Genomic DNA, 21,438 nt, shown 5'->3' on the forward strand with positions numbered 1-21,438 from the left:
GCCTGCTCCCGGGTGGCAGAGGGCAGGCCCAAAACCTAGGTGCAGCCCCTGGTCGGGCTCAGACCATGGCCAATTGGGGAGTTGGGGCGCCGCCCCCTGTCACACTCAAGGCAGGGTTGATGGGGAGGTTGTGGCGCCACCCTCTGTCACGCACAGAGCAGGGCCGATCGGGGGGTTGGGGAGCTCCCCCCATCACACACAGAGCAGGGTGGATCAGGGGGTTGGGGCGCTGCCCCTGTCACGCTGCTCCAGGGGCCAGGAGGCCTCGCAGCTCCACTGATCCCAGTGCTGGGAGGCCTCGCGGCTCCGCTTGACATGGGCAGTGAGGCCTCGCTGCTCAGCTGATCCCAGTGCTAGGAGGCCTCACTGCTTTGCTAGTCCCAGTGCTGGGAGGCCTCACGGCTCTGCTTGACACAGGGGCAGTGAGGCCTCGCTGCTCCGCTGATCCCGGTGCTGGGAGGCTTCGCTGCTCCACTGATCCCGGTGCCAGGAGGCCTCCTGGCTCCACTGATCCCGATGCTGGGAGGCATATTACCCTTTTACTGTATAGGATAGAAGCCTGGTGCACTGGTTTGCCCTGAAGGGTGTCCTGGATCAGGGTGGGGGTCCTGCTTGGGTGCCTGGCCAGCCTGGATGAGGGGATGATGGCTGTTTGCAGCTGGTCACACACCCTTCAGGGTGGGGGTCCCCACTGGGGTGCCTGGCCAGTCTGGGTGAGGGGCTGAGGGCCGTTTTCAGGCTGGCGGGTGACTGAAGCTCCCAACCTCTCCTTTTTTTCTTTTTTTAATTAAATCTTTATTGTTCAGATTATTACATTTGTTCCTCTTTTTCCCCCCCCATAACTCCCCTCCTCCCAGTTCCTGCCCCATCCTCCGCCCTCACTCCCCACCCACTGTCCTCATCCATAGGTGCACAGTTTTTGTCCAGTCTCTTCCCACATCTCCCACACCCCTTTACCCCCCAAGAATAGTCAGTCCATTCCCTTTCTATGTCCCTGATTCTATTATGATCACCAGATTATTTATTCACTTGATTCTTAGATTCACTTGTTGATAGATGCATGGTTGTTGTTCATAATTTGTATCTTTACCTTTTTCTTCTTCTTCCTCTTCTTAAAGGATACCTTTCAGCATTTCATATAATGCTGGTTTGGTGGTGATGAACTCCTTTAGCTTTTCCTTATCTGTGAAGCTCTTTATCTGACCTTCAGTTCTGAATGATAGCTTTGCTGGATAAAGTAATCTTGGTTGTAGGTTCTTGGTATTCATCACTTTGAATATTTCTTGCCATTCCCTTCTGGCCTGCAAAGTTTCTGTTGAGAAATCAGCTGACAGTCGTATGGGTATTCCCTTGTAGGTAACTGAGTGTCTTTCTCTTGCTGCTTTTAAGATTCTCTCTTTGTCTTTTGCTCTTGGCATTTTAATTATGATGTGTCTAGGTATGGTCCTCTTTGGATTCCTTTTGTTTGGGGTTCTCTGTGCTTCCTGGACCTGTAAGCCTATTTCTTTCACCAGGTGGGGGAAGTTTTCTGTCATTATTTCTTCAAATAGGTTTTCAATATCTTGCTCTCTCTCATCTTCTGGCACCCCTATAATTCTGATGTTGGTATGCTTGAAGCTGTCCCAGAGGCTCCTTACACTATCTTCGTATTTTTGGATTCTTTTTTCATTTTGCTTTTCTGGTTGGGTGTTTTTTGCTTCTTCGCATTTCAAATCTTTGCCTTGATTCTTGCGCTCCTCTGGTCTGCTGTCGGGAGTCTGTATAGTATTCGTTATTTCAGTCAGTGTATGCTTAATTTCTAGTTGGTTCTTTATCATAACATCGAGGGTCTCATTAGATTTCTTGAGGATCTCACTACATTTATCGGCGGCTTCTAGACAGTTCTTAAGAGACCTTAGAAGTGTGGTTCTGAACTCAATAGCCTCCATTGACAGTTTTGTCCTGTTTCTTTGTCTCCGCATTTTTTATGCTTTCTTGGTGCACCCCCTAGTGGTCTTTGTGCGCAGTCTTGTTGTAGTTAAGCCTTGATTGTTGTCGGCAATACCGGGGGTGATTTGACCTCCACGCTAACTGGCTATGAGAGTCCGCTGTGTCTGCAGTGGGAGAGCTTCTGTGCTGGATCTCTAGGGCGGTGCTAATCTAGCGTTTGCCTGAGGCTATCCGGCAAATGGCTCTGCGCAGGGCTTGGGCGGGGCGGGTCCCCGGGGATCTACAGGGTGGGCCGGAGCGAGCAGTCATGGCTGCTCTCAGTTCCGTCCCTAGGGGCTCTGCCTCACAGAGTCCCAGCAACCACTGCAAACCTTGGAGAGAAAGCTGCCTTCGAGTTCCGACCGAAGCCAGACAGTCCCGCTTCTCCCGTTTGAGTCTGGGTCCCTAGAGACTCGCCCGGATCTGGAGCTCAGAGTCTGAAACTCCCTCCCGATTGAAAACAACAACCGCGCCCTCCGCCTCCAGCCCGCTCCGTGTGCACTCCGCACCTTAGTATTTCACTTTAGCACTGCGCCTCCTCTGAGTCTGGGTATGATATTCTCTTTCCTCCTAGTTGTAGAATTTCCACTCAGCCAGCCTTCCTGTGGTTCTGGATGATGTCCGTTCCGTCTTTTAGTTGTTTTTTGAAGTGGTTGTTCGAGGCAGCAATCTCCTGCGTTAACCTATGCTGCCATCTTGGTTTCCTCCTAAAAATAGTTTAGGATCCTCTTTTCTTTTTAAAAAATCCATTTAAGTTTTCCCTTTTTAGAGAAATGTGGTCATGTTTCTTTACTTTTATTCTGTTGGTTTCCTAATGATTTGTAGAGAGTATAAAGGAAGATTTTCCTCCGTTTTTTGTCTTTAAAATGTTTTTCCTGTAGGTTTTAAACTGATTGCATTTATTAATTTTTTGTTTGTAACTTTTATTTTCCCCCCATCACTATTTATCCCCCTTACACCCTCTTCCACCTCCACCCATCCTCCCCCACCCCAAATCACTGCACTGTTATCCATGAGTTCTCCTTTTTTTCCTTTTTTTGCTCAATCACTCCCCCCCTACATCAGAGCTGTCTGCCTGCTCTTTCTCTATGAGTCTGTCTCTGTTTTACTTGTTAGTTCAGTTCATTAAATTCCAAATATGAGTGAAATCATATGGTACTTGTTTTTTTCTGACAGGCTTATTTCACTTGGCATAGTGTTCTCTAGGTCCATCCATGCTGTCATAAAGGGTAAAATTTTCTTCCTTTTTACAGCGTAGTAGTAGTCCCATTGTGTAAATGTCCAATAGCTGTTTTAGCCACTCATCTACTAATGAACACTTGGGCTGCTTCCAAATCTTGGCTATTATAAATAACGCTGCAATGAACATAGGGGTACATATATTCTTTTGAATTAGTGTTTGGGGTTTCCTCAGATAAATTCCTAGACATGGAATTGTTGGGTCATAAGGCAGTTCCATTTTGAATTGTTTGAGGTAACTCCATACTGCTTTCCACAGTTGCTGTACCAGTCTGCATTCCCGCCAACTGTATACCAGGGTTCCCTTTTCTCCACATCCTCACCAATACTTGTTTTTTGTTGATTTATTGATGATAGCAATTCTGGCAGGTTTGAAGTGATAATCTCATTATGGTTTTAATTTGCATTTCTCTGATGATTAGTGAGGTTGAGCATCATTTCATATGTCTCTTGGCCGTGTGAAGAAGTAACTATTCAGATTCTTTGCCCATTTTTTAATTGGATTGTTTATTTTTTTTTAATGTTGAGTTGTATAAGTTCTTTATAAATTTTGGATATTAACCCCTTATCAGATGTATCATTGGCAAATACGTTCTCCCATTTAGTGGGCTGTCTTTTCATATTTTGATGGTTTCATTTAGTTTGATGAAGTCCCATTTGTTTATTTTTTTCTTTTGTTTCTCTTGCTGGAGGAGATATATCAGAAAAAATATTGCTGAGAAATGTGTGAGATTTTACTTTGGATCATACTTAGAAAGTCATTTTTTACTTTGAGATTATAAAAAAGAGTCTTCTATATTTCCATCTAGTTCTTTTATATCATTATTATGTTTGTCTTTGGGCCATCTAGAATTTATATTAGTCTAAGGTACAAAGTAAATATTTAAAATTATTTTTTTCCATATAGCTCTCTAGTTGATTTGATACCTATTCTGTAATTATTATTTCCTGTGTTGAAGAACTAAATAGAGAAAATGTTAATTAGCATAGTGCCTGGGACTTAAAAACTAAATGTTGAGAGTGTTGGTTATTGTGGTGGTGGTAGTTTTTCAGTTTTAAGGGGAAAAGGTTTGGGATGAGATTCCTATAAAGGTGGTAAATGTAAGTGCGTTTATAGCTTGTGGAGACATAGCCAGAATAGTGTAAAAATATAGGAGAGAAGGAATGAAAGTTTTGTAAGGAAAAAGGTGAACTCCAGAGTGTGGACTAGAGGTTAGCCTTCACTGGAAAAAAGAAGGACTAGACTGGAAAAAAAGAAGGTGAGGATGACTGAAGTAGGTATAGAATACTATAGATGTGAAGGTGAAAATTGTTAGACTTTAAGAAAAAAGTAATTAAAGGCACTTAAATATGAAGGTAGATGTATTGTAAAATACTTGAGGAGAGTGAGAGATTTTGTATGTTCACTTTCTCTTCCTTCTCCCTTCTCTTACAGGTCACCCTTGCAATTATGGATATTTAAAAGAATCAGACAGTGTGGAGGGGGAGTCCCCCTCCTCACTCCCCCTTGGTGCTTGACTCCAGGAATAATATATAAACTGTGGAAACTTACTTTTAAAAAAACGAACTTGTATTTAATATAAATTTTATAGCGCTATTTATAATTTTTTGATTAAGTGCCAAAACCAATTGTACAAAGATCTATAGTTTTATATTGTTACCATTAGGATTTAAATTATAATCCTAAGCAGGCCATTTATTCTCTATAAATTTTTCTGAGTAGCACCTTTGTGCCCTGTTTTTCATTTTAAAAAATTAGTTTTATCTAAAGAAATAGCAGTATAAAAACAATTAGGATGAATTCTTCCATCCCTGACTGCACATTAAAGTGTCGATCCCTGAAGCATGCTTTGGATGTCCTTTCTGTGGTAACCAAAGGGAGTGAAAACCAGATTAAGGCCTTTCTCTCCAGTCATTGTTATAATGCTGCGACTATCAAGGATGACTTTGGCAGAAATGCCCTCCACCTTGTTTCCTCCTGTGGGAAGAAAGGAGTATTAGAATGGCTTATTGAGAAAGGAGTGGATCCATTGGTGAAAGACAAGGAGTCAGGATGGACAGCGTTGCACAGAAGCATCTTTTATGGACATATTGACTGTGTTTGGTCTCTGTTGAAGGTAAGTGTAATTTGTTTATTTAAAACTATTATGTTTTTCTTGAAAGGAGGAGAGTAGAATACATCCCTATTCTATCCCATTAGAAATTATTTAGTTTCAAGATATTCTTTTTAATCCTAACTTTTTTGGTAATATATGGGCAGCAGTAGCCAGATAGCCATATTAAAGTAATTCAACTTAGCTCATAAGCAGTTTGGAAATATTAATAAATCAGGCACTTCTGCTGAAATAATTCATGTCATCTTGGACTCTCTTATTCCAGCCACAGCCATGGTGACCAATTATGCACAGGCTTCTAGCAGCTTTGTGTAGGTATAATCTGCATTTCGTTTCTGGCATGTATTGCATGCCTCTGATTTTATGCCCCAGGGCTTTGCAAATGCATGACCAGGTAAAAGTTTGGGTGAGTTAAAATCCCTGTAAGAGCAGCTCTCCATTAATGAAGAATGGGAACCTGGGAACCAGTGGTAAATGCTTCCTTCCTCCTTTTGTCCCTTGATAGGACAATTATTCTGTGGTATATTTTATAAGGTCCTGGTAGGATCATGCACTAGCCTCCTTAACAGTGGCCTATTCGGTAACACATCCTTGTATTGTTTTTTGATCTTCTTTCCTTGATTTACTCTCCTGGTCTCAGTACTGCTTTCTAGGATGTCTTCCCAAGGAAATTACCTGTGTGCCAGTCTAGCTTATGCTTTGTTTTGGGGAAGACAGTAAAAACAAACAGATAGACATTTCCAGTAGTGTTACTAGTGGAATAGATGTACCTAAAGTACATTTGCTCCTTGTAGGGGATTGGCATGAAATGCTCAGACTTAATAAACCTGGTATATACTTAGATGCTTTTTATTATGCTAATAGATTTATTTACTGTTTCGGGCTCTTTAAAGAGTTGTTTTTTAATACCAGAAGGTGTGTTTTTATTGATTTTAGAAAGGCGGGGGGGCTGGTGATAAAGAGAGAAAACATCGATGTGAGAAAGAAACATTGATTGATGGCCTCCTATATGCGTCCTGACCAGGAATTGAACCCGCCACCTTTTGGTGCAGGAGATGAAGCTCCAACCAATTGAGCCCCGCTGACCAGGGCAAGAGTTGATTTTTGAAGAAATGGAATAGGGTACACACTGGTCGTCTGCTACTTTTAGAATTTAAGATAAGCATGTTAAAGTTTCAGAGCCCCCCATTTCTAAAGCCAAAAAAAATGTCCCTAGTCCTTTATGTAGGTTGGGCTACTTAGGGTAGCACAGTATATGTAGTCTTACTAGTGTTCAGTTGGTATAAGTAAAGTTTAGAACAAATTGACAAAACTTTCAAAATAAACTCTCCAGGCATCTAAGTTTCTGGGATCCCATTTGTCATTCATAGCTTGCAACACTCTGCCCTGGAATCTATCTTCCATACTTTGAAAAAGGCCAAGCTTAGGTCTTACCATATGGATTTATTGTGTCTAATTTTTTTGAAAGCAGTAAACAACATACAGTTTTAAATTTGTTATGATCTTGGATCACTTCTGATTTTTGTTTTACTTATTTTCTCACTAACTTGAATGTTTTTTGTTCATTGACAGTCCTTGTGAAATCAGGTATAATAACCATCTGGAACATAATAAAGTTCCAGATGGTTATAATTGATTTTAGTTTATAGAATCCATTGTTATGAGATAATAGGGGATGTCTCTTTCCTGAGTAACCCAAAATCAAGCATGCCAACATGTCACAGAGTTTAAAAACTTCATGATTCACCTCAGCCTATAACTATCCAGACAAACTGTGTGTGTGGACAGGCAGTGATGACTCACACCAGTTAAAATAGAGGTGAGTATTAGTAATTGCTTAATGCAGCGGTTCTCAACCTGTGGGTTGCGACCCCTTTGGTGGTCGAACGACCTTTTCACAGGGGTCGCCTAAGACCATCCTGCATATCAGATATTTACATTACGATTCATAACAGTAGCAACATTACAGTTATGAAGTAGCAATGAAAATAATTTGATGGTTGGGTCACAACATGAGGAACTGTATTTAAAGGGCCAGAAGGTTGAGAACCACTGGTTTAATGTCTTATAAAAATACCAGAAAATATTAGAAGTTATTTAATTTTTTTTAAAATATATATTTTTAGTGATCAGAGAGAAAGGGAGAGGGAGATGGAAACAATGATGAGGAAAAATCATTGATTTGTTGTCTCCTGCACGTCCCCTACCGGGGATCAAGCCCACAACCTGTGTATGTGCCCTGACTGGGAATCAAACTGTGACCTCCTAGTTAATAGGTTGACACTCAACCACTGAGTCACACAGGCCGGGCAGAAGTTATTTTTGAAAAGGAGTACATTTTATATTTTATTTATTTGTTTAAAACATATTTTTATTGATGTCAGAGAAGAAAGGAGAGGGAGATAGAAATAAATATCAATGAGATAAATTGATTGGCTGCCTCCTGCACAGCCCCTACTGGGGATTGAGCCTGAAAACCGTGCTTATGCCCTAACAAGGAATCAAACCCTGACTTCCTGGCTCATAGGTCAATGATCAACCACTGAGCCACAGCGGCTGGGCGTACATTTTACATTTAAGAAACTGTAATGAAGTAACAGTAATATGATTTGAACATAGCTCTCTATCACCTCTTACCCTCATTATGATTTAAAAGACAGAAAGTGTGGTGATAGGAAAAGGGTGTTCTATTTCATGTTTGAATTTTAATTGTAGAGATATAAAACTATATAGATTACTTTAAATTCACCCTTAAACACACACACGAAACCAAAATTAAACAATGCTACAAAAAATTTAAGGAAAAACATGAAAACACATCACAAAAATAGAAATACAAGGATATAATTGTCTCAATGTCAATAATAGATTCAGTAGAATTCAAGGCAAAAAGATATGGAACATAGTTGACCACGTTATGTTTATGTACAGAAAATCCTATAAATATTTTTCTGCCATTGCCTTGATATCTTTTTTTTTTAAATTCTCACCCGAGGATATTTTTCCCATTGACTTTTAGAGAGAGTAGAAGGGAGGGGGAGAGACAGAGAGAAACATCGATGTGAGAAAGACATACTGATTGGTTGCCTCCCACTTACGCCCCAACTGGGCCAGAGATGAGCCCGCAACTGAGGTATGTGCCTTTGACCTGCATTGAACCTGGGACCCTTCAGTCTATGGGCTAACACTCTAACCAGCAAGCCACATTGGCCAGGGCTCATTTTGATTTGAAATGTTACTTATTTCTTCATATTTTCTGTCGTTCCTTAGTCCACCAAGAATTGGATATTTGATTTCTCTTAGTTCTTTGTGTGAGAAAAATAATGTGTTTGGTCGTAGGAGATCTTTGTTATTCAATGTTTATTTTTTAAATGTTTTTATGAGCTTAATCTGTATTTTTGATAAATAAGAATAAAGTTAATGATTATAGGTAAATGGTTAAAAATACATGCATACAAATATTTATATATATATGTATATATATATATACACACACACATATTTTTTTCTTTTCTCTCTCTCTCTTTTTTTTTTTAGCATGGTGTTAGTCTGTATACCCAAGATAAAGAAGGCTTATCAGCTTTGGATCTTGTAATGAAGGATAGACCAAATCATGTAGTATTCAAAAATACTGGTAAGAAAATTCCACACATATATATTCCATTAAGGTGCAGCTTAGAAAATTTTAATGACATTTTATTCTTGTTAAATATCTGAGGAAATTTGTGCTATATCTCTGCAAAGAACTTCTACTTTGGTAAATGTGGATTGATAATTTTGGTTCTCCAGAACACTTCTATTTTGCATTTTTCAATTTTAATCTATTTTATGTCTATACAAGTAAAAACAGCCTACAAGAGGGAAGGCATTTAGAATTTTAGCTACTGTAAAGTCATTAGTGTGCATCTAGAAAATAGCATCAACATTTAAGGTAGAGGGAAAAAGGAAATGATTCTTCCACCTACACATTCTTCTAATTCTACTTATCCCTCCAATTTGCCCTTTGAGCTCTGGAAGTAGAAATTGGCTGAAAAAGAGAAGAGATTTAAATGGGGCACTCTATAATTTTCATTTAATTAGTGATCAAGCTAAGAAAGGACTCATTCTTCATTTTCTACCTTGGATACTATATTACAATGGAATTATGTGAGCCTTCCAAAATAAAAATGAAGATTCATATCATAGACTTAGCTATGATTAAGTTTTATCCTAGTTTAATGGGTACCTTAATCAATACAGACAGTCCTCAGGTTACGTCGGACTCGACGTACGTCGTTTCGTGGTTATGTCGCCATCTCCCATTTATTTATTAAAAAATAAAGTTCCGTCATTTTGACGTATGTACATATGTGCTTTATGTTTTTTATTATTTATTTACCACAAGTAAAGGTCGGGAATTGTTACCTTTCTTTTAATTTTTTTTTACTGTTTCACTTCATTACTGCTGTGTATGTGCTCCATGTGATGGGTTCCCACTTACGGCGAAAAAATCGCGTTATGTCGTGCCGGAGGAATGGATCTCCGATGTAACCCGAGGACCTACTGTAGTTTTATTTACATCAATAAGGAGCAAGCTATTGAAAGTTAATATTTCTAGCCTGGCTGGGCATGGCTCAGTGGCTGAGCATTAACTTATGAACCAGGAGGTCATGATTTGATCAGGGCACAAGTCCTGGTTGCAAGCTAGATCCCTAGTGGGGGGCGTGTAGGAGGCAGCCAATCAATGATTCTCTCTCATTGATGTTTCTCTCCCTCTTTCACCCTTCCCCTCTGAAATTAATAAAAACATATTAAAAAAAGTTAATGTTTCTGTAGGAACAGTAATTAATATCACATTTGCTTTATTTAGTACCTTTATATATATGTATGTTAATAACATTTTATGTTTTAAGTATTATTTTCATGGAGACTAAGTTGTTATGGCAGGTGCTGTTTTACTCATTTGGCAGTTAAACTTTAAACTTTAGTTAAACTTTAGGATCAAAAAACAAATATTAGATTGCTTACATTGAGGCAGGCCTATGCTGATTTGGATTTTCTGATTTCTGTTCTTAGAATTATATAATATATTAGTAGATTCATAATTTAAAAGAGAATGTTGGCAACATCTTTCTAAATGTGGTTAAATTTCTGTAGAGTCATGTGAGAGGTAAAATGATTAGTGGAATATATCTATAACTACATTAATATTTGTTTTAAAATATAAAAGTATAAAATTAATTTTTATTTTAGATCCTACAGATGTCTACACTTGGGGAGATAATACAAATTTCACCCTGGGTCATGGAAGCCAGAATAGCAAACATCATCCAGAGTTGGTGGATCTGTTCTCCAGGAGCGGGGTTTATATTAAACAGGTATTTTGAAGTACAATCTAAGTACTTTTAGAATTAAAAAGTACTTTGTATTTGATAGCTCATCTTTTCATTTAACTTATGTTAACTTTGTTGAAGGTATGATAATCTATTTGAATGAAGGAATCAATCAACAAATTTACTAATTTATTTTAGATTTTGTTAGCCTTAATCATATCTATACTGTGTAAAATAGTGTAAAACTGAGATCTTTTTTGAGCACTGTTAGAGATTCGAAGGCACTATACAGATATTAATTTAATTTTAAAAAGGTAGAGCTTCTGTTGATTTTGTAGCTTTTGTTTCTGTGTAACATAAAATTAGAATTTTTTAAGTTGTTTCTCAAGTGAATTCATTGTTGAAGCTCAGTATTACTAGTTTTAGATAAGTGAACCTGAGTTCTTAAATATAAGTAATTATAAAATTAATTGATAGATTTGTAAAGATTTTATCTTGAGTCTTTTATCATTATGCTGGATGTTATCTTCCACTTCTATGGATTTTACTACTGTTAACATATTCATCTTTCTCTTACCACTTTGTGTGTGTGTTTATATCTCTCACTCTCCCTTTCTCTCTCTAAAGTCAATTAAAAAATATAAATGTGCCGCAACCAGTTTGGCTCAGTGGATAGAGCGTCGGCCTGCGGACTGAAAGGTCCCAGGTTCGATTCCAGTCAAGGGCATGTACCTGGGTTGCGGGCACATCCCCAGTAGGAGATGTGCAGGAGGCAGCTAATCGATGTTTCTCTCTCATCGATGTTTCTGACTATCTCTCTCTCTCCCTTCCTCTCTGTAAAAAATCAATAAAATATATTAAAAAAATATATATATATAAATGTAAGTAATTTTTAAAAATAAGAAAAAAGGATTATTAAGTGGTAGTAACATAAAATAAGTATGCTGCACATGAGATGCATTGAAAATATCAGTGTGGCCTGAGGGTTAGGTATGTAAGTACATGCATATTTGAAACTTCTATTGGTTTCTAGTTATTGCCTCTGCTGATGCAGTTCAACCATTTCAGTACTCTTGTCTTCTGGTAAGAATGTGTTGATATGTAAGTGTGCTATTAAAGATATATTAGACAAAATTAGAGAAATAAAAAGGACATACTGTCTATCCCACATTTCCCATGTATAGCTGATGTTTTAAAAATACTTTTACCTTAAAACATTTCCATAATTTAATAACATATCACTATTTGATGATCTTTATGCTTCATATTGCACTTTGCTCAGTTCTTGCTGTTTGGGAAACAACTGGCTACTACTTTTTGTAGTTGAAGACTTAAGATTTGCATTTTCCTTTGTTTAGTCTCTTCTATGGGTAACCCCTGCTAATTTCTTCTTTGTTCTTTTTTTTTTTTTCTTTATTATTAGTTAAGGTATTACAAATGTGCTTTGTTCTTTTTTTTATATGTCTGTTTTTAGACATAGTTTTAAAATAAAATGTGTATATTTGTAATTTTTATTACAGAAAACTTGAAACATTTACAAAGTAGAGAGAATACTCTGAATGCCAATGTACCCATCATCCAGCTTAAACAGTTAGCAATAATCTATTATTAATTTTAAATAAAATTAAGGATGTTTTATTTGGAGAATTTTAATAATATCCTCTTGTTGTCCCACAGGTGGTGCTTTGTAAATTTCACTCAGTGTTTCTGTCTCAGAAGGGGCAGGTCTATACCTGTGGTCATGGTCCTGGAGGACGTTTAGGCCATGGAGATGAACAGACATGCTTGGTAATTGATATATTTAGGTAACTTTAGTAAAATTTTGATAAACTGAAAGCTCACATTAACCAAAAAAATTTTTTAGCCAAATACCAGAATAAGGAGAAAATAATGTACCAATTAGTAATAGATTTTTAAAAGATATATTTTTATTGATTTCAGAGAGGAAGGTAGAGGGAGAGAGATAGAAATATCAAGGATGAGAGAGGATATTGATCAGCTGTCTCCTGCACGTTCCCAATTGGGAATTGAGCCTGCAACCCAGGCATGTGCCCTGAACAGGAATTGAACCTGTTTCATAGGTTGACACTCAACCACTGAGCCACACTGGCCAAGCCCCAATTGGTAATAGATTTTTAACAATCAATGATTTTTCTAGTATATCATGTTCAAATTAGATATAATGCAAAATTGTGAAGCATCAAGGAAAAATTTTCTTTTTATAGCAAATATTGGGAAGGGACTACTGGTATATTTACCGTCGATTAAAGGGTACTTTAAAAAGGAGAGAGAGCCCTAGCCATTTTGGCTCAGTGGATAGAGCGACGGCCTGAGGCCTGAAAGGCCTCAGGTTCGATTCTGGTCAAGGGCACATGCCTGGGTTTCGGGTTCGATCCCCAGTGGGGGTGGGGAGGCATGGAAGAGGCAGCTGATCAATGATTCTTATCATTAATGTTTCTATCTTTCCATCTCCCTTCCTCTCTGAAATTAATAAAAATATATTTTTTAAAAAAGGAGAGAGAGCTATTATCATAGCTCCCCCCCCCCCCCCCCCATATATTTATAGAGAGAGTGGAAGGGGGAGAGACAGAGAGAAACATCAGTGTGAGAGATATACATCAATAGGTTGCCTCCCCCATGCACCATAACTGGGGCTGGGGATCGAGCCTGCAACCTCAGTATGTGCCCTTCACTGGAATTGAAACCTTCAGTCTGCAGGCTGACATTCCAACTACTGAGCCAAAACGGCTAGGGTGTAGCTTCCTTTTTTGGGGGGAGTTTATTATATAGTTTATTCTGTTAAGGAATTGTCATAAAGCCTTAACAGCCCTGTGAGTTAATAGGCATTATTCTCATTTTATATACAATGACAATAGTAATAATAGCAATCATTTATTGGTTGCTTATTCTGTGCCAGAGACTGTAGTGTTATATACTTAACAACTTATCTACTTCTAACACCAATCCAGTTATCATCTAAAATACTATTATGGCCCAGTTGGGATGGTTGAACGTGACCTATGAACCAGAAGGTCATAGTTCAATTCCCAGTCAGGACACATGCCCAGGTTTCGGAGTAATCCCCAGTGGGGGAAGTGCAGGAGGCAGCCGATCAATGATTCTCTCTCATCATTGATGTTTCTATCTCTCTCTCCCTTCCTCTCTTAAGTCAATAAAAATTAATAAAATAAAATGCTTTTACAATTTTGTGTTCATGTGAAGAAAATGAACTACTGAGAAGTTAAGAGATTTGATTTTCAAATAGCTAGCAAATGTCTCATTGAAGGGATGCATTGTTTCCTGTATTTTTTATTTATTTTTTCAATATACCAATGAGTTCTTTGGCTGAAGAGCTCCCTTTATACCAAACAAATTTGTATTTGGTGTATAGTAAGGGCTCAAAAATTATTTGTTGCGTTAAATTATTTTGTTAAAGTGTCTTACTAGGGGTTTTGTGTTTTACTAATAATTCCTTGCTGAATTGTAGAATTTATCATGATAGAGCAATGTACCAGTCATGTCATTTTACTAGACATAGTATTATCAGATTCTATTTGTATATCTATATAAATGCTTATTAAACGAAAGTTAATTTTATTTTGTAGGTCCCTAGGCTTGTGGAAGGGCTGAGTGGTCATAATTGTTCCCAAGTGGCAGCTGCTGAGGATCATACTATTGTATTAACTGAAGATGGATGTATTTATACATTTGGTCGCAATACTTTTCGTCAATTAGGAATTATTCCTCCACCTTCCAGTTGTAATGTACCCAGACAGGTAAACAACTCTTTTTTTAAACAATAAGGTGGCTATTTGCTATAAAACCTGTATGGACAAAAGGATGGAAGGTATTGACAGAGCAACTTACTTTACTTACACTGAGTGGCCAGATTATTATGATCACCTGACATTTGTAGGCAAATTAGCTATAATTTTCGCGCTGAAGTTGCTAGAGGGCCAGACCATTATAAATAGGGAAGCAGGTTGTTTACCACGACAGTAGAAGTGATTTTTTTCTGAAGATATGGGTAAACAATGCGATTTAACAACCTTTGAACATGGGATATATTTGAACGTGAGTGGCCAGGTTATTATGACCACCTCATGTTTGTAGGCAAATTATCCATACACTGCATCATATGGGATATGGAAGCCGAAGGCCTGTTCGAACACCTTTGCTGCCTGCAGTTACCAAGATAAGACGTCTTCAATTCGCACAGGAACACAAGGATTGGACAGTCGAGCATTGGAAAAAAGTCATGTGGTCTGATGAATCAATTTTCCAGTTGCATCATAGAGATGGCAGAGTGAGAATTTGGCGGAAACAGCATGAAAGCATGCACCCCACATGCATGAGTACAATCCTTCAAGCCAGTGGGGCAGTGTTATGGTTTGGGGCATGTTTTCCTGGCATGATTTGGGCCCTTTAATTCGTGTGGAACAACGTCTGAATAGCACAACATAACTAAGTATCATTGCTGATCAACTTCATCCTATCATGTTGATGGCGTATCCCAATGGAGGTGGCTTCTTCCAACAAGACAATGCGCCATGCCACGGTGCTCGTATTGTGCAGGAGTGGTTTCAAGAACATGAGGGAGACTTTACCTTGCTTAGGTGGCCCCCACAATCACCAGATCTCAATCCAATTGAGCATTTGTGGGACGAAAGTAAAAGAGCCAGCAGGCAGCTGGTTCCACAACCATCAAATCTCACAAAACTGGACAGTGCTATTCATCAGGCATGGTATCAGATTCCTCGCATCACCTTTCAACATCTCGTGGAGTCAATGCCAAGAAGAATCGCTGCAGTATTGAAGGCAAAAGGTGGCCCAACAAAGTACTGATGGGGTGGTCATAATAATCTGGCCACTCACGTTCAAATATCTCCCATGTTCAAAGGCTGTTAAATCACATTGTTTACCCATATCTTCAGAAAAAAATCACTTCTACTGTCGGGGTAAACAACCTGCTTCCCTATTTATAATGGTCTGGCCCTCTAGCAACTTCAGCAGGAAATTATAGCTAATTTGCCTACAAACGTCAGGTGGTCATAATAATCTGGTTACTCAGTGTATATTCAGTGATAGATATTTTTCACAGGAGAAATTAAACATGGTACAAATTAACATTTTTTTTTGGAGTAAGAAAGAAAGCACTTGGTAAATTAGGCACCAAATTGCCTTAAACATCTAAGTATTCATAAACCAAGAGGGACCCAGATTTTTGGGGTTTAAGGCCTTCCTTATAAAAACAAACAAACAAACAAACAAACACTCCTGGCCTGTGTTAGAGCATCGGCCCACACACTGAAAGTGTCCCTGGTTCCATTCCCAGTCAAGAGTACCTGGTCCCGGTTGGGGTTTGTGTGGGAGGCAACCAATTGATGTGTCTCCTACATCGATGTTCCTCCCTCCCTCCCCCTCTCTCTCCCCCTCTTCTTCCCCCTCTCCTTCCTCCTCCCCCTCCCCCTCTCCTACTCTTTCTAAAAATCAATGGGAAAAATAATCTTCAGGTGAGGATTAACAACAATAACAAAAAAAACTTTAAATAATAAAAACATCAAGTTTATAAATACAAAATGGGCTATGCAAATGAGGCACCTAGAAGCCTAAGCATATTGGCTTCATTATAAATCTACCTCTGCACAGAAATCACACCTGGCAAGCTGATGTGATGGAATATAGATAAAAACGCCACTGCTCTTTGTTCTACTTTCCCCCTCCAATTTGTACAGCTACCACCAGAAAGTACTCTTTCCTCAACTCAGGGACCTAGTACACAGAAGTGGGACTGATGTTCTAAATTAATGTTACTGGAATCATCACCCATAATAAATGTGTTTTCAAATCACAATATTATGTATTTCAAATGTTAAATCTCTTCACTGGATTTAATCCTCTGGATTTAAAGTTATTATTAGATACACATTTGTAATAAGCTTTAAATCCAATGATTTCCCATTTGGGATGATTAATGAATCAGTAAGAATTACCCCAGAATAATTGGAGGTAGTTTTCAATCTGTGGTACTTCTTTTTTTTTTTTTTCCAATCCTCACCCGAGGATATATTAGAAAGAGTAAGAGAGAGAGAGGAAGAGAGGGAGGCATTGAAGCAAGAGAATCATGGATCGGTTGCCTCCTGTACACACCCTGACCAGGGATCAAACCCACAACCCAGTGCTTTGACCAGGAATTGAACATGCATTTGGTGCACTGGACAGCCCTCCAACCAACTGAGCCACCCGGCAGGCACATCCAATGTGTGGTACTTTTTAAAAGATCAAATTCTTCCCACTGGAATCTGTGGATATTTAATCATTTTGTAAGACTTCTTTAGGAATGGTAGACACTTTCATTTGTATTCTCATTGTCGGAGCTATAGGTTGATAGGACCATATCTGAGTATTCTCACGTGGGGGGCAGTTTTGTTCCCCAGGAGCTATTTGGCCATGTCTAGAACATTTTCAGTTACAACTGGGGGCAGGAGTGGGAGTGGTGCTACTGGCATCTAGGAATGCCTTAGAGTCTAGGGATGCTGCCAAATCTTCTACAATGCCTAAAACAGTCTCTGACAGCAAAGAATCATCTGGCCCAAAATGTTATTAGTGCCATGGATGAGAGACCCTGGATATGTCAAATTTAAAAGCACCATATTTTCTAGCAAGAATGAATATGCCTGTTTTGCATATTGCTTTTTATATATTAGAAGTGCTGACATAAAGTGGCTGCATCAGAATGTCTTACATTCTGAGAAGAGTTGGGGTGTTAGTGTTAACATTTATTAGGGACAACTGCCACGAGCACTTGAGGGAGCACTGGTAGCACATATGCCATATATTTGCTCGTTTTACTGTATCTTTGCAAAATTGTACTAGTTAATAGATGTATAGTAAACTGCAGTCCTACTTGTCTTTTGTAATAGATGCAGGCAAAATATCTGAAAGGAAGGACAGTCATTGGAGTAGCAGCAGGCAGGTTTCATACAGTGCTATGGACTAAAGAAGCTGTTTACACTATGGGACTAAATGGTGGACAACTGGGTAAGAAATCTTTGATGACACTATCTGAAAAGTAAATTGGATTCTTAAAATGGATATTTTGTGACTTGTATATTTGTGTAACTTTTTAGGTTATTTGCTAGATCCCAATGGAGAGAAGTGTATAACTGCTCCTCGTCAAGTCTCTGCCCTTCATCATAAGGACATCACTCTGTCTTTGGTTGCTGCAAGTGATGGGGCCACAGTCTGTGTTACTACAAGGGGAGATATTTATTTACTTACAGACTATCAGTGCAAGAAGATGGCTTCCAAGTATGTGTATTTCTCTGAAAGAAACATAATTCTTGGTTTGTGATACAGTCATCATTGGTTCATGTGTAGTCTTGTTTATATTGTGCACTTATTTATTTTAAAAAGATGTTAATCATATATCATGGACCCAGTCCAAGTGTTTTCACCTGACTGGTATATTTTTAATCTTTGTATAGCCAGCCTATTATTATCTGAAAGCATGTTATAGTAGCATTCAGTAAACTAGCAGTTGGCCAATCAAAATGCCAGTTAAAGTGGAGAATTGTAACATGAAGGTTTTAAGTATGGATGGGTCCAATTAGAGTTCCCTGTGTTTCCTGCATAAGTCATACTTACTAGTTTAATGTGTCATCTATGATTTCATTTTGAATGATTTAAGGAACAAGTGCTTAAAAACAATTGTGAAGTAAGTTAAGTGCAGAATCCTATAATTTTCATACATTTTCAATCTTTTACAGTTGATTAATCCATATCTGATATAACAGCTTCTTTTTTTTTTTTTGCTACTCATATTTATCATGTCACTCCTAAGTATTTAACTTTTATAGAGAACATTCAGACTAATATCTTATTGGTTTACATAATATTTCTTTATATGCTATAATAATAATAATAATGATAATAATAATAAATACAAGTAGAGAAATAGATCTTTGACCCTGGAAGAGTATAGCTCAATTAGTTGAAGCAGTAGTGTGCAGGAATTCTAGAGAGTAGCCATCTAAAAAAGTAATCAGGCATTGAAATTGAAATACAATGAAATGTGCTTTTGCTAATATAAATAAGATGGTAACTTCATAAATAGATATCATTCCTGAAATTAACTCATGAGCTGAAAATGTCAATCATCAATTTGTTACAATTTCTGTGTATAACAATTGAAAGGTTATCTATTGTAGGTTATATTTGTTACAGAAACATGAAAATGTGAGGATACATGTTCCTTAGAACTGACTAGGTTTTTTGTCAGTATGAGGTGATTTGTGGAATATTAGGGTTTAGTTAACATTTATAAAACTTGCCCTGATGACATTAAATTACATAAGTATGTTATAGCCAAGTTTTCACTAAGAAAATTCTTTTGTTGCAGATAGTTACAACATAGTAATTTTGAAATGAAAAAAATCTTAAATGCAGATAGAATATCTTAGAGGGAGGATAATCATAGGAGTAATAGCAGGTTTTACACAATACTATAGGCATATCCCATGTGCAGACATAATGAAATGTGTGGTTAGTGGGTGAGTTATTAAATTAATAATATTGATAATTTTCATGGTAGCTGTACCTATTTAGGGTTGTCCATATTTGAAACCAAGGGTTTCTGTTTTGTTTTGAGGTTTAATATTTTTCTTTTCCGTTAAAATGCAAATACACTTAGGAACTTTTAGCTTTATCAGTTATTTAAACTAGAATGAATGTGTGCATTAGCAAGCTGGGCTTTAGGTGTTCAATGTGTGTATCTGTATGGGGAGAGGCTTTTGGGAGAAAAGGATTGCCATAGAAAAAAACAGCTGTTGTATAGGGGAAACTTATAGAAAGAGAGGGACTAAGAATACCAAAGGCTAAATCATCTTCCCTCCCTTTCACAATATCGCCCTAAGTTATTATTTGAATAGTAATTTCTTTAAAATTGAGAATGTGTATTTTAGAGAACATAATGTAGATTTTTTTTTTCCACCCCCTAGACAGCTAAACTTGAAAAAGGTTCTTGTATCTGGAGGGCGTCTAGAATCCAAAGTTGATCCTGAACATTTGAAAGAAAATGAGGGTGAAAAAATTTGTATTCTTGCAATGGATGGAGCTGGAAGGGTGAGTATATATTTATGCAAAAGTGTAGTAATCTTAATGTCAGTTGACAACCTGTGGAGGACCTGATAATATGTAAACGTATGTCCATGACAGTGATGACTTCTATTGACTTTGTTTCTCAATTTGTTTTGACATTCAGTACTAATTAGTATGGAGCTGGTATTTTAAAGAAAGTAAGATGACGTTTAATGTTGCATAGTACTGCTTTGTTAAACTGTAGTTTAAAATATCTTTTACTGTGCTTAAAATGGAAATAAGTAAGGGGTTGTTTTATATGTACACAGTATTGATAAATGGAATATTAGTTAACCCTAATATTCCATTAATCAATACTGTGTAAATGAATTATATAGATATGAGCTATGTTATGTAACTACTCTTTAAAAAAAAGTAAAGCAGGCGATATTAAAAATTTGATGCATAATTGAAATTTTTTTCCACAGATTCAGTTTTCAACAAATGTATACATAATATATATATGCAGATATTATAACTATCGATATAAAAGATAATGTATTTCTAGATCACTATATAAAGAATCTTAATTTCTTTTCATTGAAGTAAATACTAGAGTTTTAATTTTAGTTCCCTTTGTAAACATACCAGTATATTTCTTTAATAAAACTGTTAATTAAAAAATATATATTATACATTAATACACTGAAAAAATTTTACACACTGACTAGAAAAACACAGATTTGTTTTTGCTATAAAATAAATCATACAATTAGAATGTTTTTCTGATGTGTATTAAGTGCTGTGAATTTTGACATTTTAGAATTTGAAGAATTAAAATCATAAGACTTCACCTACGGGTACACTACAGGCATAAACCTATTGTAGTTGATCATTTTAATAGCGGAAACTACTCTAATTTGTAGATGGAAGGGAGCAGAGGCATGGGATTGCGTAAAATCTTGAGTATAAAAAACTTACTTTGACTTTGGGGTGTGTTTCATTTATACTAATATGACTTATACCTCTGGATATTTACTTGCTTAAAATTAGTCTTACATTAAAAACCAAACTGTGAAGGAATCAATGTAGTCTTTTTGTGTGTGCATAACTTTTGAGTAATTTTGGTAGATACCATTTTGTGTTTTACCTTTCTTAGTTGTGAGAGGATTGAACTTTTAAAATCAGCACTGTTAAAATATTTCAAATGAAATCTTATTCAAAATGTTAATCTATGAAGCAGATAAAAGGGTAGCTGTTCTGGATAAAGTTGTGTTGGGAAGCCCAGCATCCTATCTCTTTATTTTCAATATCCTTGAGCAGCAGCCCTTAAAGGCATTTCTCATGGATACTATGGTTTGCAGAACCACTAGGAAGCCATTAAACCAAGCATGTCAAACTCTATGATGATTATTTCTGTCTCTAAAGTTTTGTGTTAGTAATATAATTTAGTTATACTTTTGTTTTCTTTAGAATCAAGTTTGGATTTTCACAGGATGCTTTTCATTCTTCTTGTAAACAGATAGTACTACAGCAAGTTTGATACCTAAGTTTTACCTATAAGATTTTTGTGTTTCTTTAGTATTATAGCAGTTCTGTATGCCCAAAACAAGCAATACTGAAAATTAGTTAAGAGGAGTTTTTGAAGCATACTTAATACTTACTGTTTGCTTAATGTACTTTTTTTGAAAGACATTTCTTAAAAACCATCTTGACCTTTTTTTTTA

The 21,438-nt window shown here is 37.2% G+C and overlaps 1 protein-coding gene across 8 annotated transcripts in view; it reads left to right on the plus strand.

Moving 5' to 3' along the window:
* Positions 1-21,438, plus strand: part of IBTK (inhibitor of Bruton tyrosine kinase) — an 88,807-nt gene that overhangs the window by 9,289 nt on the left and 58,080 nt on the right. For 6 of the 8 annotated variants that reach the window (XM_036316594.1, XM_036316595.1, XM_036316592.1 and 3 more), the window contains exons 2-9: positions 4,643-5,324; positions 8,859-8,955; positions 10,554-10,678; positions 12,311-12,421; positions 14,239-14,409; positions 17,557-17,674; positions 17,764-17,944; positions 19,633-19,756. In XM_036316594.1, the coding sequence (XP_036172487.1) occupies positions 5,004-5,324; positions 8,859-8,955; positions 10,554-10,678; positions 12,311-12,421; positions 14,239-14,409; positions 17,557-17,674; positions 17,764-17,944; positions 19,633-19,756 (1,248 nt within the window). In that variant the 5' untranslated portion in view covers positions 4,643-5,003. Of the gene's footprint in view, positions 1-4,642; positions 5,325-6,893; positions 7,141-8,858; positions 8,956-10,553; positions 10,679-12,310; positions 12,422-14,238; positions 14,410-17,556; positions 17,675-17,763; positions 17,945-19,632; positions 19,757-21,438 lie in introns of those variants that run through there. The other 2 variants (XM_036316596.1, XM_036316600.1) reach the window with 2 other exon arrangements.

This window comes from Myotis myotis, unplaced genomic scaffold (assembly GCF_014108235.1).
Source record: "Myotis myotis isolate mMyoMyo1 unplaced genomic scaffold, mMyoMyo1.p scaffold_m19_p_7, whole genome shotgun sequence".
Taxonomy (NCBI): domain Eukaryota; kingdom Metazoa; phylum Chordata; class Mammalia; order Chiroptera; family Vespertilionidae; genus Myotis; species Myotis myotis.